At 46.9% G+C, this 26,833-nt stretch overlaps 2 protein-coding genes across 3 annotated transcripts; one reads left to right on the forward strand and one right to left on the reverse strand.

The window, feature by feature from the left end:
- Positions 1-3,522: 3,522 nt before the first annotated feature.
- LOC149284561 (uncharacterized) lies at positions 3,523-13,084 on the forward strand. Of its 2 annotated transcripts, none has more exons than XM_089496587.1 (3): positions 3,523-3,634; positions 4,882-5,265; positions 12,688-13,084. In XM_089496587.1, exons 2-3 carry the CDS (start codon positions 4,883-4,885, stop codon positions 12,812-12,814), a joined length of 510 nt encoding a protein of 169 aa, XP_089352713.1. In that variant the 5' UTR covers positions 3,523-3,634; position 4,882; the 3' UTR covers positions 12,815-13,084. The 2 variants fall into 2 exon arrangements, with proteins under 2 accessions (XP_089352713.1, XP_089352712.1); XM_089496586.1 differs by having other exon boundaries at positions 3,529-3,634; positions 4,882-5,376.
- Positions 13,085-22,140: 9,056 nt separating this feature from the next.
- LOC149284562 (growth/differentiation factor 11-like) lies at positions 22,141-25,688 on the reverse strand. Its single transcript, XM_089496650.1, has 2 exons — positions 25,397-25,688; positions 22,141-24,103 (listed from the first exon to the last, which is right to left on the reverse strand). Exons 1-2 carry the CDS (start codon positions 25,686-25,688, stop codon positions 23,295-23,297), a joined length of 1,101 nt encoding a protein of 366 aa, XP_089352776.1. The 3' UTR covers positions 22,141-23,294.
- Positions 25,689-26,833: the final 1,145 nt, after the last annotated feature.

The following is a 26,833-nucleotide window of genomic DNA, read 5'->3' on the forward strand; positions in this document are numbered from 1 at the left end:
CCAGTCCCCATCTGCACCATTATAAGCGCATGAAAACTATTCCATATATATATATATATATATATATATATATATGGAATCTCTTTTCGTTCGAACCAATCTGGAATTTGCTAAAATAAATGGCGGCCCACAGCTATGGAAAACCTGGAGCTGCCTTTGAATGGAGCAGCAGATGGCAACCTTATCCAAATGGTAGTAAGAAAACCGTACCATGGATAATGCTTTTCAAGGAGGGTTTCCCTCTATTGCTTTGACTTTGGGGTTGCAAAACCCATCCTCAGGATGGGGACTACATCTACTGCTTTGCACTGGAAGAGTTGCAAGGCACATATCCCCTTCCATTGTAAAGCCCATCATCCTTCAAATGGAGACTCACCTTCCCTGCCTGCCAAGCTGCCCAGCTCAGGGGCAAGGTGCCACCCACCTGAATGTATATTAAAAATGAATGGTACTGGGCAGGATTGCTATGCCAGGATCATCCTGGATGGATAATAATGAAAATATACTAATATTTATTTTTATCCCGCCTCTCCAACAGAATCAAGGCGGCTTACAGCATCAATAAAACATAATATAAAATACATCCTACATTACAAAATACATTCTATAAAATTACCTCCCATTAACCCCTCCCTCCCAAAACACACAATAATACAATACCGTTAAAACAAGCATTTTTGGGGGGCGTTCTAGAGAATGATTTGTGTCTGTGGGAGACCGAGTGGATTACTCAGGGAAGGCCTGTCAGAAGAGATCTGTCTTGACAGCCTTTTTAAAGCTGCCAAGGTTTGTAATGTTTCGGATCTCTTCCGACAGGCCATTCAATAGTGTGGCAGCGGCTGAAGAAAAGGCCCTCTGGGTAGCCGCCACCAGCCTGGTTTTTATTGGCTGCAGCAGATGTTTTGCAGAGGACCTAAGTGCGTAGGATGGGTTATATGGAAGGAGGTGATCCAGCAAATAGGTTGGACCCAAGGCATGAAGGGCTTTAAAGGTGATAACCAACACCAAACACCATCCAAACACCATCTGATCCCTTGCAAGCTCTCAAGATGGGGCAAGCAGATCCTTTGCAAAGGGACCAAAAGGGCAGAGCGACTTTATTAGGCCAGATCCCAGTCCCCCACCCTCCCCAGACCAAGTCTGTTCATAGAATCAAAGTTGGAAGAGACTGCAAGGGCCATCCAGTACAACCCCTTCTGCCTTGCAGGAAATCTCCATCAAAGCATCCCCATTGACAGATGGCCATCCAGCCTCTGTTTAAAGACAGCTTCCAAGGAAGGAGACTCCATTACACTCCCAGGAAGGAGCGTGTTCCTCTGACAAACAGCCCTTACTCTCAGGAAGTTCCTCTGAATGTTAAGCTGGAATCCCTTTTCCTGGAGCTTGCATCCATTGTTCCTGGTCCTGTGCTCTGGAGCATCAGGAAACAAGCTTGCTCCATCCTCAGTATGGCCTCCCTTCAAATATTTAAACAGGGCTATCCTATCACCTCTTAACCTTCTCTTCTCCAGGCTAAACATCTCCAGCTCCCTGAGTCTCTCCTCATGCTTTTCAGGCCCTTCACCATTTTAGTCAACCTCCTTTGGACACATGGATCCAGAACTGGACACAGTATTCCAGGTGGGGTCTGACCAAAGCAGAATAGAGTGGCACTATTACTTCCTTTGATCTAGACACTATACTTCTATTGATGCAGCCTAAAATCGCATTGGCCTTTTTAGCTGCTGCATCACTGAAAAGGCCAATGCATGTTCCCATATTCCACCAAATTGCAAACAGGTGCAAACCCCATGGAGGGTTACCTGACTTATGGTGAACCTAAGGCAAACCTGGGGCTTTCTTGGCAAGGTTTATTCAGAGGAAGTTGGCTCTGGCCTTCCTTCGAGGCTGAGAGAGTGTGACCTGCCTCAAGGCCACAAATCACAAATGGCTTGGAGGCACACAACCAGCTTTAACAATGTTTTCACTTTTGTGCATTTATTTCATTCAATACCACTTTTCACTAGTTTATTGCATTTTTTTTTTTACAGTTTTATTGAAAGAATTGTATTGTGAGCTGCCACCTTGGAGCCCAAAATCCATGGATGTGCAAGTCCCATTGAATCAAAATGGCCTAGCAAAATGGTATCTTTTATATAGAATTGCAAAATCAGAGTTTGGTTTTTGGAATGTAGATACATGTAGGTATGTGTGTTTGTGTGTGTGTATGTGGGTGTGTGGGTGTGTGTGTGTGTTGTAGTGTATTTCAACACTTATGTGTGCAAATGGCCTTTGGCCGAAGCATTAATGGATGACGGCGACTACTACTAAACACTCCGCTCCGGGCCCCACAACAAACTCCAACTCCCAGAATTCCATAGCCTTGAGCCAGAAAAGAGTTAAAGTGGTGCCAAATTGGGTTATTTCTCCAGTGTGGATGCAGCCCTAGCTAGACTCTTCCTGGATCTAGAAGCTCCCTTTTGCTCCTCTTTGACCTCTCCACCCTCAATGGATCAAAGCCTAAGAGGGACAAAGAGTGCGGCCTGTATGGTGTGGCTGGACTGCAACTCCCATTGGTCCCAGGCAGCATGGCCAGGGAGAGAGGGAAGATGGGAGCTGCAGTCAGACAACACCAGCAGGGAAGCAAGCTGCCCATTCCCTAGCTATGGCTCCTTGAGAATCTAAGGTCAATTTTCTGGACCAGACCCACAAGTCCAGGCCCAAAAGCAGGGCATGAATGCCACCCTGACCCCTCCCCCTTTCCTCCTGGATCCCACTTGTCTCCACCCCTTTGTTCCATGGCCCCACCCATTTTGCACCTGGCTCCTCCCCTTCTGGCTCCAGGTTCCGACTCCTTTTTCCTGGGCCCCACCCCTTTTATCTCCAGGTTCCACTTAGCTCCACCCCCTTTGTCTCCAGCGCCCTCCTGGCCCTGCCCCATTGCATCTGGCTCCACCTCCTTTTGTCTCCAGGTCCCACTTGACCCCTCCCCTTTCTCACCTGGCCCCTCTCCTTCATCTCCAGGTCCCACCTGGTCCCACCCCTTTCCCAATTGGCTCCTCCCCTTTTGTATTTGGGTTCCACCTGGCCCCTCCCCTTTCTCACCTGGTACCTCCCCCTTTGTCTCCAGTTTCTACCTGACCCCTCCTCTTTCTCACTTGGCCTCTCCCCCTTTTGTCTCCAGGTTCCACCAGGCCCCTCCCCTTTCTCATCTGGCCCCTCCCTCTTTGTCTCCAGATTCCATATGCCCCCTCCCCTTTCTCACTTGGCCCCTCCCCTTTGTATCCAGGTTCCACCTGACCCCTCCCCTTTCTCACCTGGCCCCTCCCCCTTTTGTCTCCAGGTTCCACCTGGGTCCACCTCATTGGCACCTGGCTCCATCACTTTGCCTTTTCCTGCCAGGTTCAGAGCCAGGGGTCCAGTCTGCCTCTAGCCAGCCCAAGGCTCTGGGTTCGAAAGCCAGAACAGCCTCCAGATGGCTCTGGGGGGTTGAGCAACTGAGCCGCCGCCACCATCACTTCCCCCTGCAGCCTTTGGGGCCAGAAGAGGGAACTGCCTCTTCCCCTTTTCAGCCTCAGCAGAAAGGATGCCAGACGCCTCCCTGGACAGGCCAGAGAACGGCTGAGACAGTGGCAGAGAGTCCCAGGGGTCCAAGGTAGGGCTGGGGGCAGGGGCTGGAAGCAAAGGGGTGCCAAGGCATTGCACTCTTGTTACGCACCAAAATCCAAGGTGCACCAGTTTCCAACGTATGGTGACCCTAAGGGTGGTTTCTCAGCAAGATTGGTTCAGAGGAGGTTTGCCATGGCCTTCCCATGAGGCTGAGAGAGTGTGACTTGCCCAAAGTCACCCAGAGGGTTTCATGGCTGAGATGGGAATCCGGAATCGTAGTCCGACACACTGTACCATCACGGCTCCCACCATGGCATCCTTCGTGATTGGGCGGGCTATAAATAAATCTTTATTATATTATTATCCACCGTTCCAGTTAACAGACTGGCACAAATGGAGCATAACTCTAGGCCACAGTTGGGCAAGCCTGGGTGCCAGTTTTCTGTCCATTGTGGGTACTCAGACCGTCCCAAATAATATACACAGACACCATTAACAAAAGAAAAACTGCATGCAGTGAGAGGTCAGTTTGGGAAAAATAAACATTTTGAACTAAAAAAGGGCCCCTTTGCTCCAGGCAAAGGAAAAGGTGACTTCTGGCTCCTTGAAGCAACTGGCCTTTTTGTCTGGACCAGGGATGGCAGCTCTGGGACCAAATATAGTCTTAGGGTTGACATGGAAGTTCCTGAAGTTAGCATGGAGGTCATCAGCTCTGGCACAGAGGTCCATTGGGTTGGCATGGAGGTCCCTGCAATTGGCATGGAGGTCCCCAGGGTTGGCATGGAGGCCCTCAGGCCTGGCATTGGGAGCTTCAGGGCTGGAATGGAGGTCTTCAAGGTTGGGATGAAGGTTCTCGGGGTTGGCATGGAGATCCCTAGGGTTGGCATGGAGGCCCTCAAGACTGGCATCTGGATTCTTGGGGCTGGCATGGAGGTCTTCAGGGTTGGAATGGAGGTCATCGAGGTTGGGATGGAGGTCCTCAGGGTTGGAATCTGGGTCCTTGCGGGCTGGCATAGAGGTTTTCGGGGATGCCATGGAGGTACTCAGGGTTGGCATAGGGAGATTCAGGGCTGGCATGGAGGTCCTGTGGCTGGCAAGGGGATCCCTAGGATTAGCAGGGAAGTCCCTAGGGATGGCATGGAAGTCCTCGGCATTGGCATCAGATTCCTCTGGACTGGCATGGAGGTCCCTAGGGTTGGAGCAGAGGTCCTTGTGGCTGGCATGGAGGTGGCTGGCATGGAGGTCCTTGTGGCCACACATGGCTCATTCTTGCTTTCTCCTATGTCTCCCCAGGATGTGGACTCTGTTGCCCTCCATCGCCTTGCTCCTTGGGCACCTTGCTTGCCCTGCCTGGGCTGAGTGTCCGCCATCCCAGAAAGGCAATGACACTAACCCCTGCGACTGCGTGACAGCCACCAGGATCTTCCGGGACTGCCTCCACTGTCCACCGGAGCTGGGGTGCCAATGCTCCTTTTCCGAGGAACTCCTCAATGTGACCCAGTTCTATGCCATGAACTGCCAGGGCTTGCCCGCCAAAGCCATCTATGTGGCCGTGGTCGTCCCCATCATGGGCCTCTTCCTCATCGCAGCCCTCACCTACTTCTTGGTACGGAGCAAAAAAGGGGAACCCCTGGCCCATGACAAGTGGACACCTGACACTGCCGAGGGGCAACCCAGGTACGTGGGCCAGGATAGGCCCCAGGGACACCAGGGCTACTACGAGAACATCTTTATGGGCCAAGGCCCGGAGGGTGGCAAGCGCCAAAGCAGGAGAAACTCCAAGAACAGGTGAGCAAAGAGGCCACTGTGCAAGGCTTGCCAGTGGACATGCCAGGCAGGCACAGAAAGAGGCTTGGGATCCTCTAGCAGGCATCCTGCATTGATCATAAACTTCATTTAACTGTGATATCAGCATTTTATGATTTCTCTATCAGGAGCTATTAGGATGATTCCATAATCATAGAATCATAGGATTTTTGATGGAAGGGATACTCAAGGTCCATCCAGTCCAACCCCCTCCATGCAGGAATACATTTCCTACTCAGCAATAGCAATAGCAAGTACATTTCTATACTGCTTATCGGTGAACTAGCCCTCCCTAAGCAGTTTACAATCTGTAAGCCAATTGCCTCCAACAAGCTGGGAACTCATTTTAGCACCGATGAAAGGATGCAAGGCTGACTGGACCTGGGAGCCCTCCAGGATTGGACTTACGATATTGTGGCAGCAGGACCGGTATTTAACCACAGCACCGTCAGGGCTCCTTTCCTTTTTTGAATAGGAAGACACAGAATCCTACAGTAACAATGGACCTTCAAGGGCCCACCCACTCCTGTCATGTTGGAATGTAGAGAATCCTTGAGTTGGAAGGGACCCATCCAGTCCAACCCCTTCTGCCATGCAGGAATACAGAAAATCCTACATAGGAAGACAGAGAATCCTAGAGCTGGGAGGCATCCCCATGGGCCATCCCATCCAACCCTCTTCTGCCATGCAGCAAGACACAGTCAAAGTAAAGGAAGTGCACACTACTTTTCCACTTTTGAGTTCTTTTTGCAACAGTTGAATTGAACTGAAGGCACAAAGGGAAAAGGGGGGAGGAAGAGAATAATAGAATCATAGACTTGGAAGAGACCATAAGGGCCATCCAGTCCAACCCCATTCTGCCATGCAGGAACTCTCAATCAAAGCATCCCCATTGACAGATGGCCATCCAGCCTCTGTTTAAAGACCTCCAAGGAGGGAGACTCCACCATAATCTCCGAGGAAGGAGTGTGTTCCTCTGTCAAACAGCCCTTACTCTCAGGGAGTTCCTGCTAATGTTGAGCTGGAGTCTCTTTTCCTGGAGCTTGCATCCATTGCTCCTTTGGGTCCTGTTCTCTGGAGCAGCAGAAAACAAGCTTGCTCCCTCCTCAATATGGCATCCCTTCAAGTATTTAAACAGGGCTATCATATCCCCTCTTAACCTTCTCTTCTCCAGGCTAAACATCCCCAGCTCCCTAAGTCGTTCCTCATAGGACATGGTTTCCAGACCCTTCACCATTTTGGTTGCCCTCCTTTGGACACATGGCTCCAGTTTCTCAATATCCTTTTTGATTTGTGGTTCCCAGAACTGGACACAATATTACAGGTCAGGCCTGGCCAGGATAGAGTGGCACTATTAGTTCCCTTGATCTGGACACTATACTTCTATTGATGCAGCCTAAAATCGCATTGGCCTTGTTAGCTGCCGCATCGCACTGTTGACTCGTGTTCAATTTGTGGTCTACTTGGACTCCTAGATCCCTTTCACACGTAGTTTCATTCAGCCAGGTGTCCCCCATCCTATATCTGTGCATTTTAGCTATTCCTCCTAATTTGGTGTCATCTGCACATTAGATAAGTATGCCCCCAATTCTGTCCTCTAAGTCATTGATAAAGATGTTGAATTGCCCTGGGCCCAGGACAGAGCCCCACTGGACACCCCACTGGTCACTTCTCTCCAGGATGACGAAAAGGAGTCATGGCTGACCATCTTTTGGGTTTGGCTGGTCAACCAATTACAAATCCATGTCACAGTTGCCTTGTCCAGCCCACATTTCACTAGCTTCTTTGCAAGAATGTCATGGGGAGAGAGAAACCGGGACATTTTAAAAGCAGCTGAAAAAGTGGGACGGCAGAGGATTAATCGAACAATCTGGTACCATTTGGAGGGTATGAAATCAGAGCTGGGAAAGGCTGGTATTAACACACTCACTTTCAAACCAGTAAAGAGTACCAATTTAAGGTCAAAATCTGGGAGGAAGTTTATGCAATTAGTGTGTTCATGAATTCACTGCACCATGGAATTAAAATCAGTTTATAATTCTTAAAAATGTCGTTGTTGTGAGCTTTCAAGTTGTTTTTGACTTATGGCAACCCCAAGGCTGGGGAAACCCATCATGGGGTTTTCTTGGCAAGATTTGTTCAGAGGAAGTTTGCCATTGCCTTCCCTTGAGAGAGCGTGACTTGCCCAAGGCCACCCATTGGGTTTATAGGGCCAAGCTAGGATTCGCACTTGGGTCTCCAGAGTCAATCAAACTAAAACACTCAAACCAGAAGTTAATTAGAGCAAGGAGCTATCTTGGTTCATACTAAAAATCAATGGTTATATATACAGTAGAGTCTCGATTATCCGACATAAACGGGTGGGCTGATAGTTGGATAGCCGAAAATGTTGGATAATCCGGAGGGTCCAAGAAAAGCCTTGAAATCACTATGAATTGCAAATGTATTGAAGTTTTATTGCAGTAACAGTAAAAGTCACGTTGCAGTAACGTTATAGGAATAACATTGTAATGTATAAACAGTCCTCTAAAAATGTAAATAAATCACTGATCAACATTGTGATGTACAATATGTACTATATAAACAGTTCAGTCCTCTGAAAATGTAAAGAAATCACTGAGCAGCAACGTTGGATAATCCGGAATGTTGGATAATCGAAGGTTGGATAATTGAGACTCGTGTGTGTGTGTGTGTGTGTGTGTGTGTATATATATAATTTAAAGTTGTGAGCTATTGTATCAAATTTGGGGTGATGAATCATGGTCCAAGGATCCTGGGGAGTCACTTTGGGGCAGAAGGAGAAGAGGAAGAAGAAGGCGGCATCAGCAAATCTCACCTCCGAAAGAGGATGTGGGGAAGTTCCTAAACCAAGTTCTGCAACCTGCCTTACCCCTTGCAGGGCCAACTGGGGCTAAAAGCTGAAATGGAAACTTAGAACAAATTAAAATGATTCCTAGTGGATGTCATGAGGGTGCAGGTGAAGAAGGAACCGGTTGCAGGTGGGACTCCAAAGTTATCTCCTGCCCAATTCCTTGCTTCATACTCTCCAAATGTCATGATTTGGATAATCCGGTGGATTGGATTAATCCTGTGCCTTCCCACTTCTCCAGCTGCTTTTCAAATGTCCCGGTTACTCCTACAATTACATTCCCCCATTCAGCCCCTGTTTTCTTCCATTGCAAACCCTCCAGCTGTTTCGATTTGGCGGAAATGACCCAGATTAATCCTTTGTCTTGCCATTTCTTCATGTGCTTTTAAAATGTCTTGGTTTCTGTCTCCTCCTCCCACTTTCCTCTTTTGCCCTCCACTTATTTCCAATGCAAACTCTCCAACTCTCTCAATTTGGTAGAAAGAGTCTCAATTGATCCTCTGCCTTTCCACTTTTCCAGCTGCTTTTGAAATGTCCCAGTTTTTCTCTCCTCCTCCAACTTCCCCCTTCGTCCTCAGCTGACTTCCATCGCAAGCCTTTCTCCTGCCCTGATTTAGCAGGGATGATCCCAATGAATCCCCTGCCATCCCATTTTTTCCTGCTGCTCTTCAAACGTCCCGGTTTCTTTTCTTTTTAAAAAAATCATTTTATTGTATATATAAATAAAAACAAAGATATCCATATACATATATACAACATGACATAGACATAACACAAAGTAACATGCTTATGTACAATCTATTATACACCAATCTCAAAAATAACTTCCAAGACATCCTTTGTAATCCTGATATCTTAACTTATACATTAGGCTCCTACAGTTCTCATAAAAGTATCTATATTACTCTGCTTCAAAACCTAGCCCAAGCCAATATACGGCAAATATCCATTACAGAGATTAATAACATAAATTCAGGTAACGGTCCACACAATACCATTCTTCTTTAACAGTATCAATATCCTTATCTTGCTATATTGCAGTTAACAAATCCAAATTTCTCACTTCTTTTAGCTTAGCTAACCATTCTTTTATACTGGGACATTGTGGATTTTTCCAATATTTTGCCAAGAGCAACCTGGCTGCTGTAGACATATACAGAATTAATCTTGAATATTTATTTATAACACATTTGTTTAATCTATTTGTCATATTTAACAGAAACAATAATGGATCCAATGGAATATCTGTATCTATTATCTCTGCGATTTTTTTATGGATATCCTTCCAGAAATTATTCACCAGTGAGCACTTCCACCATAAGTGGAAAAAAGTACCTTCTTTTTCTCCACATTTCCAACATACAGTACTTCCTGTTTTATAGATCTTATTTATTTTCGTAAACAAACGTCCTGGTTTCTCTCTGCTCCTCCTCCCACTCTGGTCCTCCGCTGACATCCATCGCTGCAAAACTGAGTTCAAACCGCAAAAGTAGCAGAGAGGAGAGGAAGGGGTGCAGTCTTGCCTTCCCAGTTGGCTGAGGCAAAAGCAAACTACTGCAGCCCATCCTTAGTTATTTGTTCTCAGTTATTTCCATCTTGACTGCACCAGCCCTCTTTGGCAGAGAAGGCTGAAGAACGTGCAAAACTACAAATCCCAGGATGCCATAGGATGGAACCACAGCACTGAACATGGTGCCAAACTGCATTATTTCTATACTGTAGATGCAGCATCAGAGACAGAGGGACAGAGAGAGACTGAGCAGCCACTCACGCACATGACACCTTTTTGTGGCCTCAGCATCTTAGCTAATTTCCCTTTTGGCAATCCGTCTTCCTCCCTCCCTCTTTCTCTCTCTCAGAAATGAGCTAAAAAGCAAGAAAAGAAACTGGGGAAATTCCCTTCCTGCAACACTGCAGCTTCTTCCCAGCAGCAGGTTTTTGGCACAAGGGTGCCAACTTCCCGGCAGGCATCAGGGAGGCAAACTGAGTGTGCAAAAGCCAGCATTGTTATCTTGGGTTTCCCCAAGTTTGGGGCTCAAAATGCTTAAGACTGATGCAGTTTGACACCACTTTAACTGACATGGCTCCATACCATTGAAAACTGGGATCTGTGGTTTTCTGTGGCCTCAGAGCGCTCTGATCGCTTGCAAAATAGCTTGCAAAACTACAGGTCCCAGAATTCCATTGCATGGTGCCATGGCAAAGTGCATTAATCCTGCAATGCAAATGCAGCCTTAGAGCAGCTGAAAGATTCACAGTATTAAAAAAAAGGAAATAACCCTTCACTAAATTTGAAACAAATGAAAACAAGCAATGCAACACATAAAAGGTGAGCATACTCTACAAGGCCTGTTTTTCCAGAAAATATCAGCTCTCAAAGGCTTGCCAGAATAAATAAAGCTCTTCACGTGGGGATGGAAGGGTACAAAGGGTTGAATCTGCACTGCAAAAATTAATGCAGTTTGATACCACTTATTCAAATGCACTTTGGCTCAGAATTGTCTCACTTTCCTCCTTGGTCCTCAGCTTACTTCCATTGCTGCAAAGGGCAACATCTGTTTGCAGTCCATTAACTCAGGAAAAGGAGGAGAGCTGGGGCAGAATCTTGCCCTTCCCAGTTGGCTCAGGCAAAAGCAAACTGCCGAATCCTACCCTAGCCTGTCTAATCTTCCTCATTAATAACTTTTGACCCCACTGACGTTTTCTGGTTTCAGCCTTCCAGGAGATGGCAATAGAATAATTGAAACCTAGAGTTGGAAGGGACCACCAGGGCCATCCAGTCCAACCTTCTTCTGCCATGCAGGAATACATAGAAACCTAGAGTTGGGAGGGACCACCAGGGGCCATCCAGTCCAATCCCCTTGTGCTATGCAGGAATACATAGAATCCTAGAGCTGGGAGGGACTCCCAAGGGCCATCCAGTCCAAATTCCTTCTGCCATGCTGGAATACTTAGAATCCTAGAGTTGGAAGAGACCCTAAGGAGCCATTCAGTCCATCCCCTTTGGCCATGCAGAAATACACTTTCCAAGCACCCTGACAGATGGCCATCCAGCCTCTGCTTAAAAACCTTCAAAGAAGGAGAAGGAGAAAGAAAGTTACATTAATTCAGAGAGTGCATGCCCAACCACTGCCCAGCCAGACTGCTGCTTGATAGTGCTATGCCTGTTGTGGCTGCTGGGTGGGTGAGAAAGGGAGACAATGGGAGACAATGCCCCTTCTCACTTGCCCAGGAGTTGTACCAGTCCCACCAGGTGTACCACCACCCCTCTTGCACCCAGTGCAGTCCACAGTCATGAGTCAACAGTGTGATCCAGTAGCTAAAAAGACCAATGTGATTCTAGGCTGCATCAACAGAAATACAGTCCGCCTTTGGCTTACGCGGGGGATCCGTTCCGCCCCCCCCGCGTAAGCCAAATACCGCACATGCTCAAGCTCGATTCAAGTGAATACTCGTGCATGTGGCGGCGCGGTGGTGCAATGGCGCAGCGGTGCATGCATGCCACAGGCATGCACCTCATTCATCCAAATGGGATGCACCGCCCCTTGTGCCCCATGTGCTTCCACATGGCTTTCAGCATATGCTCAAAGCTGTGTATAACACGGGTGCACTATATAGTGTCTAGCTCAAGGGAAGTAATAGTGCTACTCTATTCTGCTTTGGTCAGGCCTCACCTGGAATGTTGTGTCCAGTTCTGGACACCACAGTTTAAAAAGGATTCGAGAAATTGAAGCCATGTGCAAAGGAGGGCGACTAAAATGGTGAAGGGTCTGGAAACCATGAATCCCTATGAGGAATGCCTGAGGGAGCTGGGGATGTTTAGCCTGGAGAAGAGACGGTTAACAGGTGATATGATAGGGGTGTCATACTAAGGCTAGAGCAAGCTTGTTTTCTGCTGCTCCAGTGACTTGAACACAGAACAATGCATGCAAACTACAGGGAAAGAGATGCCACCTAAACATTGAAAGGAACGTCCTGACAGTAAGAGCTATTCGACCATGGAAGATGCTGAAGGAGAGCGATGAAGTTTCCTTCTTTGCAGGTTTTTAAACCGAGGCTGGATGGCCATCTGAGTTCCTGCATGGCAGGAGATTGGACTGAATGACCCTTGAGATCTCTTCCAGCTTTATGATTCTATTATTTTATTTGCTTATCTCTCCCCTCACTTCCTCCCAATATAGGGACTCCTTTAGGACACATTAGCATTTAGATCCATCAATGCTCTATGGGCACTGCAATCATTCAAACAGAGTGTATTGCAATGATGATGATGATAACGATGATGATGAAGAGGAGGAACACATTAATGCTGCTGGAGCAGATGACAGGTTGAAAGCCTGCAATTAAGGTTGCATGGCAAGAAGGTGAGCAACCCATTCAAATAATAATTCGGATATGTTTTTGCACATCTTTCTGATCCACAGACCACGTCGACTCTCAGACTTCCATGGAGAGCAACCCGTCTATGCCAACACTCAAGGCATGTATTACAATTACGTTGGAAAAGGCGGCCAAGGTGAAGAGTCAGTCTACATTACTCCGGATGAATAGCCTCCCTGTTCGACACCAGATCCTCCATGCACAGGAGCATGTTCAATTCATGTCCATTTCATTTGGACCCTTTGCTTTCAATGGGGATGTGATGAAGCAAAGAGAAGGAACTTTTGCAGCCCCATTCAGATTTTCCTCTTATGGGTGCAGTGTCCTTGCAAACCCCTTTGCTCGCCTATGTATCCAGGGAGAGCATTTCCTCCCCTTCATCACCAGAGTTTTCTTAATTTTATGGCAATGGATGTATTAAATCAATGTATTTAGTGACAACATTCAGATTTTATAGATTTTTCAGCTTCCAACAAAGAGAGCAATTCTTTGCTTCACCCGCAGGTGGCAGCCTTGGTCTCTGAGTGCGTATGGCTGCATCTGCACTGCAAAAATAATCCAGTTTCAGCCCCACTGGATTTAATGGGATTACCTTTTCCCCGTATAATTATAGAGAGCATTAAAAGAAGAGCTGGGAATTATGCTGCCTTCCAGATGTCTGTTGGACTGCAACTCCCATCAGTCCTGTGAGTGAGCAAAGACTGATGGGGGTTGCAGCCCAACGGGGCAAATATTTAATGCAAGATCCCCACTCTGGCCTTAAAATGATTATTATTTTGCTTCCACTTCCAGCCTTCTCCTCTCTGGGGGTATTTCAGGGTATTCCCCTGTAAAGCTATGGTCCCCAAACTCTGGTTATCCAGATATTTTAGACTTCACCTCCCAGAATCCCTGGCTAGGTCTTTGGGAGTTGAAGTCCAAAATACTTGGAGGACCAGAGTTTGGGAACCACTGCTGTCCAGGAGCTATCCAAGGTGCTTCGATATCATCAGGTATAGGGTTGGGAGGAACCCTAAAGGTCATCCAGTCCAGCATGTGACACATGCCAGACGACTCCTGTGTTGTTATGGGCAGCTTGCAAGAGGTTATGAAATTGGGCTTACCGGAGGTTGAATTCCTTGCCAGCCCCAAATATGAGAAGCAGTTGAACCCTGCCCAGTTCCTAGCAAACTGGCTCAGCCCAAGGATGTCCTTCTGCAGAAGGCCTGGGGCCATCCCCACCCAGGTAAATAACCAAAAATGTCAGGCTCTTGGGCTCAAGGCAAAACAACAAGGGAGTGCCAGGCAAAGAAAAACAGCACATTGTGCATGGGACCGGAGTCCGAGTTGGACTGGTGGTCAAAGCGATCATTGTGGCTTGGTCTGCTCCCTGGACTGGGATCTACTGGGAGTCCAAAAAGAAAGTAGGGCATGGAGAGGATGGCACCGGAGAGCCTGAAAATGTGCCCATTTGCTGGGCAACCCTATGTGCCATCTCACTCATGCAGTGGCATCACTAGGGTTTGTTTGATGTTCTGCCCTTTGGTGGAAAGGGTATAATAGATGATGATGATGATGATGATGATGATGATGATGATGATGATGATGATGATGATAGTGGTGAACACTTTTCTGAGCTCTAGACCAAGCAGGGCACCCCAGTTCAGTATCCTCTTCAGTGGCATCACTAGGTTTGGCATCACATGGTGCCAACCTCCATTGACTTCCTCCCATACCACCCCCAAACACAATCCTTAGTCATGTTTTTGGTACTTATGTTATTCATAAATCATAATTTGCATATTTATCACTGAATGTAATGGGCAAAACAATTATCAAACTTAACATTATAGCTTAAATTACAGTATCATTTGCACAGGCAGAGCGTGAGCTCCAGTATTTTAAAGGAAGGCGGGTGAATAAATGTTACAGCATCCCATTGCTGCCAAAGGGCAGACTTAAATTTGGGGAGCAATGGTCACACGCCCCTAGTGACAAGATTTGCAAGATTTGCAACTACCCAACGCAAATAGATAAGTGGCCCCCATTGAGCCCAATGGCTAGGCCTGTAGAAAGCTGAAATCTAAACTAAACAACACTGGCATAGACATACCTGCCAACATTTCGCAGGGACATGAGTGGCCAAGCGGTACCAAGAACATGGTCAAGATGGCAAAAGTTAGGAATGAGGGCAAAGAAAGACTGCATCAGTTTGCTTTTGCTGGAGCTGATTGGGAAGGTTCTGCTGTTTCTCTTCTTTCCCAGCTTCTGGGCTGAATGTAAATTATTTGTATATTTATTTAATTATTGCTACTTTTTTTCATTTCTATGCTGCCTTTCTCCCAGAAAGGGATCCAAGGCGGCTCGCAAGATTGTGCATTTTAAACTCAGTTTTGTAGCAACTGGAGGGAGCTGAGAACGAAGGTGGGAGCAGAAAAGAGAAGCTGGGATATTTGAAAGCAGCCAAGGAAATGGGATGGGTGGAAACTGAGACTTTCTGTACAATATTGACAGGGCTGGAGAGCATGCAAAGAGGAGGGAAGCATGGTAAGATCTGCCACAGATGCCAAACATTCCTCTTCCCTCCTCCTTGCTCCACCTCTGTGACCTTTGGGGCCTGGGAACCTCCAGAAAACATGTTTGTTTTCACCTTGCTTTCCAAGCACACCCAGTTTGCTGACCTCTCTGCCTTGGGTTGAAGAGAAATGCAGAAGGAGGGTGGGGATGGAGCAGAGGCCTTGGCGGGCAGAGAGAGACAAGTGGCACCCAAAAGGTGTCCCTTGGCCCCTGAGTCAGCACCCAAGGCCAGCCGGAAGACGTGGAAGCACCCGCTGACTGGCAGGACAGTGGCACTTGGAGGTTCTTCACCCACAGGGTGCCACAGGGGTTCACCAGTCACCATGCTTGGCAACACCAGCTGAGACGTGCATCCTGGATGAGATGGATTATCTCAACCCATTTCATTCTCCTTTTGGACTTGGGCTGCATCCGCACTGCAGAAATAATACCGTTTAACGCCACTTTCATGGCTCCATGCTATGCAGTTCTAGAGTTTGCAGTTTTACAAGACATTTGGCCTTCCCTGTCAGAGAGTTGCCAGAATTCCATACTATGGCAGTTAAAGGGGTGTCAACCTGGATTATTTCTGCAGTGCAGACACAGCCTTGGTTATGGGGGGAAAGGAGCTTAGGCCACCTTAGGGGACGTCCTGAACGACCTATGCTGAAAACTGGATGGGTTTGTGTGTCCCTGTTGGTTCTGTGGCTTTTGATACTATCATATCTATTCTGGGATGGAGGTCTTGTAGCACCTTTGTGACTAACTGAAAGAACAAAATTGGCAGCATGAGCTTTGCAAATGCATCTGAGGAAGTAGATGGACGTGTAGGAAAGCTCATGCTGCCAAGCTCTTTCTTTCAGTGAGTCTCAAAGGTGCGACAAGATCCCTCTACATACTGAATCTACAGACTAACACAGCTATAGCTTTGAATCCTGGGATGGAGTTAGGAGGCATTGTTTTATGGGGGATACTGGGTGACCTTGGGCAAGTCACACACTCTCAGCCTCAGAGGATGGCCATGGCAAAGCAAGCCACATCAGAGCAAAGGTCAAGAGGGCAAAGGTATGGATGAGAAGGGAGATGCAAGCTTGGAGAGGCTGCCGCACTTTGCTTTTCGCCTGAACTGACTGCTTCTCCTTGCCTTCTGCTGAGTTTCATAGGATCCTAGAGCTGGAAGGAATCCCCAAGGGTCATCCAGCCCCATCTGCTTCTGCCACGTAGGAAGACATAATCCGAGGCCTCCTGACACGGGATTCCTCCAGGGGAGGCCTGACCAAAGCAGAATAGAGTGGTGCTATGACGTCCATCGATTTAGGCACTATACTCCTATTGATGCAAATTGTCCGATCCGGATAGCAATCTCCTTTGCACTCTGGATTCATTTTGCAGCAACTGAAGCAAACTGAGGACAAAGCGGAAGGAAAAGAGGGAAAACTGGGATGTTTCAAAAGCAGCTGGAAAAAGTGGGAGGACAGAGGATTCATTGGGACTGTCCCTCCCGGGGTGACCAGCTATCCTTACTGCAAAGGAGGACTAGGCACTATAAAATGGAGGACAGTCTCAGCATCATCATATCTATATGCCGCCCTTCTCCCAGAAGGGACCCAAGGCAGATCACAGGTAAAAAGCATTTCAAAAACCATTACAATAAAAACACAAAACATTTAAAATCATCTAAGAACTTCATAAAACCACATAAAAATACACAAAAGCTGAAATGCATGACCAACACACACGCCTCCCACAAAAACCACCTTAGCATGATTATATATTAAAATGCCTACTTAAAAGCGTCTTAGGTTGTCACCGAAAAAAAAAAACAATCTTAGCTTGCTACTGAAATGAAATGTAGGACATGTCCTGGAAACGGAAGACATGCGACCAACCTGGTGCCTGCCAAACTAGGACCATTGGAAAGTATATGACCTCTCCACAAAGGCCTTGAATTATTATTATTATTATTATTATTATTATTATTATTATTACGTGCCTCTCCTCAGGGCAGGCTACAACATGGATTAAAACACATAAAACCATTTAAACACTGTAAAAAATACTGTCAAAGCATTGTTAAAACACATAAGATACATTAAATTCATGCAGCATAACTGAAACATGGAAACAGTTTTTCTTTCATGGCATGGTGATTTGTGTCATGGTAAGGGGCATAGTAGTTTGACTCTGGAGACCAGAGTGTGAATCCTGGCACAGCCACTAAACCCACTGGGCAAGTCACTCTCTCTCACTCTCAGAGGGTAGCCATGGCAAACCTCCTCCGAACAAAACGTGCCAAGAAAACCCCGTGAGAGGTTCACCGTCTTAGGGTCGCCGTAAGCCAGGAAGGACTTGAAGACCCACAACAGCAACAACAACAAGAAGAAGAGGCCAGAATGTATGGATGTAATTTTATGATTTTGACAAGACACAGAGAAGCCAAAGTGCAGGCATGCTATCACGCATGGCATGCATCAGGTGATTAGTTAGCATCCTTGGCTGGGTGCCTTGGCACAATGCCTGGGTTGCCAAGGACAGGAAGGGCTTCCCCACTGAAAACACACACCTCAAGGCCAGGTGGGCCAGTCAAGGACGGGCATCGCTCGCGGGCAAAGGTTTCAGACTGGACGAAAACAAGGAAGAGGATGGCATGGACTCAGCTGGCCTTGTTCGTCTGGGCTGGCAAACAGGCCCACCTTTGTCTTGTGGCCGATGCCCGTCCTTGACTTGCCTAGCTGGCTCGCTTTTCTATGGGGTCTGTTTTCAATTGGGAAGCTTCTTGTCACTTGGCAACCAGAGCATCATGCCAAAGTGCCCAGAAAGGGATGGCAAAGTGGGGTTAGCCCAGGGGGGGAATTTCTCCTGGGGTCCAGTGAGGTTTAATCTTTAAAATGTGGCTAGCAATGCAATTGAGAGCCAACAAAGGGTCACACTATAGGACTCCTGGAGACTCTGGTTGAAATCTTGGCTCATGCATGGAAACCCACTGGGAGCAAGGCAATGGGAGCAAACCTCTTCTGAAGACATCTTGAGAGCCAGCATGGTCTAGTGAAGTCAAATCACTTGGGAATTGTAGCATGTTGGGGTTCTCCTTGCTGTCCAGGATTGGGTCTGCACTGCAGGATTAACGCCGTTTGACATGGCTGAATGCTAGGGAAATCTGTGATTTGCCATTTTGTGAGATACAGTATATACTCATGTATACGTCTAGAAATTTAGGTTAAAAAACTGACCCACAAAACCTGGGTTGATTTATCCATGGATCAATGTAAGTACTGTATTTTAACTCACGCATGCGCGCGCACGCACACACACACACATATATGGGGTGAAAGGCAAGAGTTTAATCTGCCTTGGAATCACTGACCCCCTTCTAGTCTCCCATCCATCTAGCCTTTAATATGAGTACAAAAAGTTATGCTTGCTGGAATTTTGTAAGTTCTTTGGCAATGTTTTTCTTTACTTCATCCACTTAATAAATTTTTATTTATTTATTTCTATCCCGCTTTTTGCCAGGCAATCACTTTAGATCCTTTGTTATGTGCCCCTAGGTTTTACCATCGACTTATCCATGGGTCATATCAAAATCCATAATTTTGGCCCTCAGACCTGCCCTTGACTTATATATGAAGTCAACTTATAGTTGAGTATATATGGTATGTAGCCTTCTCTGTCTGAGAGATCTGGTGACACAACAAATAACAAATCCCAGGATTCCAAAGCATGGGGTTGTGGTGGTTAAAGTGGACTCAAAGGGGGCAGGGTATTATCAGTATGCTGATGACACTCAGATAGATCTCTCCATGCTTCGGACCACAGCTTTGACCAAGGACAGTATCTCAATGAACATCTTAAGGCGGTCATGGACTGGATGAGAAATCATAGAATCATAGAGTTGGAAGAGACCACAAGGAACATCCAGTCCAACCCCCTGGACTGACACTGAAATGTAGAAATGTAAGGTACTGCACTTTGGGTGGAAAAATGAAATGCACAGATATAGGATGATGGGGGACACCTGGCTGAGTGAGAGACTTCTACGTGTCAAAGGGATCTGGGAGTCCAAGTAGACCACAAATTGAACATCAGTCAACAGTGTGATGCGGCAGCTAACAAGGCCAATGCGATTTTAGGCTGCATCAATAGAAGTCTAGTGTCTAGATCAAGGGAAGTAATAGTGCTACTCTATTCTTCTCTGATCAGGCCTCTCTTGGAATATTGTGTCCAGTTCTGGGCACCACAATTCAAAAAGAAGGTTGAGAAACTGGAGCCATGTGTCCAAAGGAGGGCCACCAATATAGTGAAGGGTCTGGAAACTATGAAGCCCTATGAGGAAAGACTTAGGGAGCTGGGGATGTTTAGCCTGGAAAAGAGATATAAGGGGAGCCCTGGTTAAATATTTGAAGGGATGCCATATTGAGGAGGGAGTAAGCTTGTTTTCTGCTGCACTAGAGAATAGGACCCAATGGAGCAATAGATGCAAGCTCCAGGAAAAGAGATTCCAGCTCAACATTCAGAGGAACTTTCTGAGAGTAAGGGCTGTTTGACAGAGGAAGACACTCCTTCCTCGGAGATTTTGGTGAAGTCTCCTTCCTTGGAGGCTGTCTTTAAACAGAGGCTGGATGGCCATCTGTCAATGGGGATGCTTTGATGGAGAGTTCCTGGAGGTTGGACTGGATGGCCCTAGCGGCCTCTTCCAACTCTAGGATTCTATGATTCTATGATTTTATGATTCAATTAATCCAGATAAGATGGAGGTACTCACTGTTGGGGGCCCTAATCCAGGTATACGGATATGTCAGCCAGTCTTGGACGGGGTCGCACTCCCCTTAAAAGACTGTGTTCGCAGCTTGGGAGTGCTTCTGGACTCTGTTATCAAGTATGGTTTTATATAAATTTTGGGTGCCATGCGATCTAAATCTATGACCCCTGACTGACCCCATCGCTAGCCGCCATTACCCTAGAAGCGAGCTTACCACATAGCCAGCAACTCCTTGCTAGGCATGGTCAAGGGAAAAGGTAGAATTTAAACCTTTCAGCAAGCAGTTTTGGGAGTTGCCCGACTAGTTTTGCAGGCTGCCCAAAGCAGGAAGACAATAGCGGAGCTTCCTCCTTTTGAGAGCCAGTGATTAACTTAACGGCTCAGCCATCGAGATATTTGTCCCCTCCTGAAAAGTGCCAGACCTCTTCTTTGTGTATCCATTGTGTAAGTTTCAGCTTAGACAAAGGTAAAGTCATCAAGCCTTTGTTCGCCAGGCTGCCTGAGGTTATGTTTAGGGGTATATAAGGACCCCGCTTCCGACGCTTCAGTGGGCTTGTAGATTCAGTTCCGAGCCTGAGTTCCTTGCTTGTAGAGCATCCTGTTCTGAGCTTGCATCCCTTGAGCATTTTGCTCTGCTGAAATCACTTGAGCGAAGCCAAGCTCACTGTCACCTGGGCCTCTTGTTAGCTTTGCCTGCCGGAACTCAGCTCCTAGCCACCGCGGCCACAGCTTTCTTTTCTGTTCCCGTAGCCGTGTCTCACCATCCACCATCCCTCAATCCGTCGCTTTGGAGAAGACTCCTAAGGTAAATATCCCAACGGTGCCTCTATCCTTTCTCCTCTACTCCCTAGCTCACCCCTCCCTTGCTTTAGCATTGAATGTGTGTGTGCGTGTGTGATCCCCGTTGTTGTGTGGCTTTAATAAATGTTTCATATTTTTATTGCAACTCATTGGCATTTTGAGTCTCTTTCTCTCTGGGGGTGGACTAGATGACCTCTGGTATACACATAGGGACCCGGCCCCGCTGCGTGCATTGTTAGGACATGCCTCTCGTAATATTTGAGCTAATTAAATTCCCCTAATTCGATCCTTCCTAACAACTCGTCGCTTCAGATGTCAAACCAGATAAATGCAACAGTCAGGAATGCTTGGTATCAGGTCCGGCTGATACACCAGCTGCGTCCTTTCCTGGAACCAGGAGACCTGGAAACAGAGGTGCATGCGCCGGTAACCTCACAACTTGACTTCTGCAATGCTACCCTTGTGCCTAGTCCAGAAACATCAATTAGTTCAAAACATGGCATCTGGAGTAGTCACCAGGACAGCGAGAGGTGACCACATAACACCGATTTTAAAATCTCTCCCCTGGCTGCCTATTAGTTTCCGGTACAAGGTGTTGGTGACGACCTTTAAAGCCCTTCATGGCTTGGGTCCAACCTATTTGCGGGATCGCCTGCTTCCATATAGTCCACTCCACACACTGAGGTCCTCTGGGAAAAATTTACTGCAGCCAATAAAGACCAGGCTGGCCTTTTCTTCATCCGCTCCTAAATTATGGCCTGTCCCGTTGGAAGAGATCCGAAACATCGCCAATCTTGGCAGCGAGAGACATAGAGTCTCCTTGTCTGTGGCTGTCTTAATGATTCAAATGGTATTTTATCGATTTTATTATTGTTATGTAAGAATTACAATGACGTTGTTTTAGGAGAGAAGGGATAATGGAATTTATTTTTATACTGTATGTATTTCATTCCTGCCATAAGCCGCCTCGATCCTGTGGGAGAGGCGGGAAACAAATAAATTATTATTATTATTATTATTATTATTATTATTATTATTATTATTAATTCTCCAGTATGTCTGCAGCCTTGGAGATCTGCATCCAGCGTTCATCATCCAGCATTGTCCTCTTGCTAAATTCAACAAAACTGGATAATTCGCAACCATGTCTCCCACCTTTGAGTCCATAGAATTTGCCTGAAGCATTAAGGTGGGAGATACAGGTGCGAATTATCCAGTTTTGCGACTTGTGATTTTAGATACTTGCAGTTTGTGGATTTTAAGTGTGTTTTTAGTGCATATGCCTGGTGCTATGATAAAGAAAGGTGGGGTAACTGTAACAACGACAACAACAACAACGTTAAATAAGTCGTCTGTCCCATTTTTGATCCAATAACTTTATTGATCACTTGATTACCTTCCCCTTCCAGACAGATCTTCTTTTATAAATAATACAAACAAGTAAGACAATAATAATACCATTGATAAAAAAAACATCCCAAGAATAAGTTAATAAATAAATAAAGACAGGATTAAAAACATTTAGAAAAGTAGAAAAACAGTCCAAAGTTCTTCATGTGGAGGAAGATAGGAAACCGTCCACTCTCTGGACATCTGACCCTGTGTTTAAAATGCACACCCAAAACCCCACGCCAAAATAATAAACATTGTTATTATTTTTAATATTATTAAAGTGCAATATTATTTGCAACTCAAGGAGGTAATGCAAAGGAACCGGGGCTGTTTGTGACCTAGACAAGGTGAAATAAATAGGGGTGAAAACCCACCCATCTTTCTTTTTTTAGGTTTAATTCAGTTTCTCCTCCAGCAAGTCCAAAGTGGCACAACGTGGGCTGCATCCGCACTGCAAAAATAATCCCGGTTCAACATTGCTTTTACTGCCATGGCTCCATGCTATAGAATACTGGGATTTATAGTTTGGTGAGATATTTAGCTTTTCTCATGCAGAGAACATTTAATCAGGCCTGCTTGCTGCTAGCTAGAAGATGGATGCAGAATGGAGGGTGAGTCCTGGCACCGCAAGGACTGGGAGAGAAGGAGCAATCTGCACTGCAGAAATAATCCAGTCTGACACCACTTTAGCCACCATGGCTCAATGCTATGGGGTTCTGGCAATGGTACTTTGTTGTGGCTCCAGAGCTCTCTGACACCCACAAAACTACAATTCCCCAAATTCCATAACATGGAGACATGACAGCTAAAGTAGCGTGAAACTGGATCTTTCTGCAGTGTGGAGGAAGGCAAAGTTGATACATACCCCTCCCAGTTGTAGCAAATAATAAAGGAGGCCTTGCAAATTATAGCAAGTTGGAGTTCTCCTAGACAACTTGGGTTGTGTCTACACTGCCAATTTAATCCTGTTTGACACCACTTTAACTGCCCTGGCTCAATGCTATGGGATTCTGGGATCAGAAGTTTTGTGAACAATGTAGCCTTCTCTCTTGGAGAGCTCCGGGCCAAAGGAAACTACAAATCTTAGGATTCCATAGGATGGAGGCATGAAGCAGTGTCAAACTGCATTATCTCCCCCTCTTCTCTCAGCCACCTCCAGGCGCATCATGCGCAATGGCACCGTGTGACGATCATGTCCTCAAAGAGCTGGGTGACCACCTTCCCCTCGGCCCCGTAGTGCATTAGCACCATGGGTTCATAGGCAGCTGGGACGCAGCAGGGGCCCGGGGTGTCCCCAGAGAGACTATGGAGCCGAGCCTTGATCTGCGCATGCATGCTGGCTGGCTTGTAGTTGTGGGGGCACAATCCCTCGCAGAACTTCATGGAGTAGCTCCGGGGGGCCACCACCCAGTCAGACCACCCAATGGCCTCGAAAGACACCTTTAGGGACCTCAGGCAGCATTTTCCCTCGGCCGTCCCACACTCCTCCTCTTCCTCGTTGCCCAGTTGCCTCGCCTTCCTCGCGGGCCGGGCAAGTTCTTGGGTCTCCACCTCCAACCGGAGCATCTGCATGCCCTCAGGAGTTGCCACCATGTCCAGAAGGGTGCCCACATCCAGAGAAAACTCCATGCCCAAATGGAGACTGGGCTCTGGGCCAGCCAGCCACTGCCCCATGGCATCCCGGAGGCAGAGGGTTGGCACTGCCGTCGAGACCACTGTGGAGGCCAGCAAGGTGGGGGTACCCTTACCCAGTTTGTAGACACTGACATGTGCCATGTGAGGCCGGGTCAAGTTGGAACCAGAGATGCCCGTCTGGTCGAGTGACCGCTTGAAGAGAGTCAGTTGGGCCTGGAGAACGTGGAGCTTGTGGTGGAGGGCAGTTGTTCTGGAAATGTCCAGGGTGTAGAGTTGCCCGTGGCGGCCATTTGCAGCTGGTAGGTGGTCCCTGGAGGCATTGGGATCCATTAGCTTCACTGCAGAGAGAGAGAAAGAGAGAGAGGAGGAAAAAATAGTGTTGGTTCTGACATGTGGGTACTCAAAGAGCCTTATTGAAAAATCAAAGTGAAAACAGAGCCGGAGAGGAGTGGCTTTTTCTATGCCTTACCGCATGACACTGTAGCACTTCCCAGGAGAGATGGTCATAAAAGCGAGCCTTTTGTTGAACATATTTTTCCAGCTAGAGAAACAGACACACTTCATCCCTCTTTTCACGAAAGATGATCGCAAAAGCGTGCCATTTGTCGAATGGGTTTTTCCAGCTAGGAGAGAGACACACTTCGCCTCTCTTCCCACGGGAGAGGGTCGTGAAAGCATGCTTTTTGTCAGACAGGTTTTTCCAGCTGGAACAAAGACACGCTTTTACAACTGTTTCCCATGGCAAGAGAGCTGAAGCACTACAACGTCATGCGGCAAAGCACGGAGAAAGCCACTGTTCTCAGTTCCCGCTTTCTTTTCTCGTACAGCAAGGCTCTAAGTAGCCAAAAGAAGATGATGGCACGGAAGGGCAGCTATTGAGGACCTAAACAAGATCCTCAAGTGTTAAGATATATCCTTGAATATCAAACCCAGGACCATCCATGCTGTCGTTTTTCCCATTTTTCTGTATGGTTGTGAAAGCTGGACAGTGAGGAGAAAATGGACTAATCTGAAATATGCTAAGTTCTGCAGATACCATGGACTGCTAAAAAGACGAATAAATGGGTCTGAGAGCAGATCAAGCCTGAACTTTCCCTAGGAGCTAAAATGAGACTGTCATACTTCGAACATATCATGAGAAGACACAACTTACTACAAAAGATAACAATGCCTTGCAAAGTAGAAGGCAGGAGGACAAGATCGTATTACAGATGTATAGACTCCATTAAGCAAGCCACGGCTGCTGTCCTGAGTTTGCAAGATCTGATTTGGTTTGCTAGGCCTGATCTTGCAAGACCCAAGTTTGCAAGACTCGAGTTTCTAAGACCTGAGTTTGCAGGGGATGTTGGAGTCCCTGCTTCAGAGATATCGAATCCAGCTTGATGACTCATAACAATACCAATTGTTTCCAGTATTGAATTATTTGATATGCTTTTAGTCTGCTTTAATTATGTACGTTAATTGTATATGAATACAATAATATACAATGTATATTGGTTTACATTGTTTAAACTGTTTAAATTGCACAGGGGCACATATAAATATTATAAATATGTAACTAACTGAGCAAATAATTCAGCCTTGCCTTGCCTCTACCTGCCCATTGAGAATATCACAGTGGATCCACTCACCTGTTGGCCACAAATGATGGATGGAGGGAGCCATACGAGTTTGGTTTGCTTGGAGTTGGGCTAGCATCTCCTGGTAGTGCTGCCATGCCCTTCGGATTGTGTCTGGGTCTGGCAGTGCCCGAAGGGTTGGACGTTCTTCCAGGCCAAGCCTGGCCAAGATGCCCAGTTTGACGGCCTCCAGGTGGAGCTGTGCAGTGCCCAGGTGCCCTCGGTGAGGCCTGGGGTCCACGCTTGGCAGGAAGAGGAGGAAGAGGAGGAATTGCTGCAGCCTCCTCAGACAGCAGGGTGGCATCACGCAAGGAGGGGGTGCCAGCCCTGAGAACACGCTGGGATCTCGTGGTGGAGCAATGTAGGCCTTCTCCCCCTCTGCTTGCAATGAATGAAAGGGACTAGAGTTGCTGCATTTTTATACCCGGAGAGCAACTCTGCCTGACTCATCCCGCAGCGTCAGAGTCTTGCATTGCGTCACTCTGGCCAAGAAGTAAACACACAGACACATAGACACACACACACAAGGCATGCAAGAAACTTTTCCTCACTGGGGTAGCACCTGGGGCAAAGGAAAGAGGAATCGCAGAGTCCTAAGGTGACAGATCTGCCCACCTGGCCCTGGCAATCTGATTTGATTTGGAAAGGGTGCACAACAATGGCTCCTTTTCATCCTGGAGAGAAGTAACCAGTGGGGTCCCACAAGGCTCTGTCCTTGGGCCAGTTCTATTCAACATCTTTATCAATGACTTGGAGGACAAAATTGGGGGAATACTTATCAAATTTGCAGATGACACCAAATTAGGAGGAATAGCTAATACCCCAGAGGACAGGATCAAGATTCAAAATGACCTGAACAGACTAGAAAACTGGGCCACAGCTAACAACATGAAATTCAACACGGAGAAATGTAAGGTACTGCACTTAGGGCGGAAAAATGAAAAGCACAGATATAGGATGGGGGACACCTGGCTGAATGAAACTCCATGTGAAAGGGATCTGGGAGTCCAAGTAGACCACAAGTTGAACATGAGTCAACAGTGTGATGTGGCAGCAAACAAGGCCAATGCGATTTTAGGCTGCATCAATAGAAGTATAGTGTCTAGGTCAAGGGAAGTAATAGTGCCACTCTATTCTGCTCTGGTCAGGCCCCACCTGGAATACTGTGTCCAGTTCTGGGCACCACAATTAAAAAAGGACATTGAGAAACTGGAGCGTGTCCAAAGGAGAGCGACTAAAATGGTGAAAGGTCTGGAAACCATGAAGCCCTATGAGGAAAGACTTAGGGAGCTGGGGATGTTTAGCCTGGAGAAGAGAAGGTTAAGAGGTGATATGATAGCCCTGTTTAAATATTTGAAGGGATGTCATATTGAGGAGGGAGCAAGCTTGTTTTCTGCTGCTCCAGAGACTAGGACCCAATGGAGCAATGGATACAAGCTGCAGGAAAAG

The sequence above is a fragment of the Sceloporus occidentalis genome, unplaced genomic scaffold, assembly GCF_023333645.1.
Source record: "Sceloporus occidentalis isolate IW3139 unplaced genomic scaffold, rSceOcc1.0.p SCAF_91, whole genome shotgun sequence".
Classification (NCBI taxonomy): domain Eukaryota; kingdom Metazoa; phylum Chordata; class Lepidosauria; order Squamata; family Phrynosomatidae; genus Sceloporus; species Sceloporus occidentalis.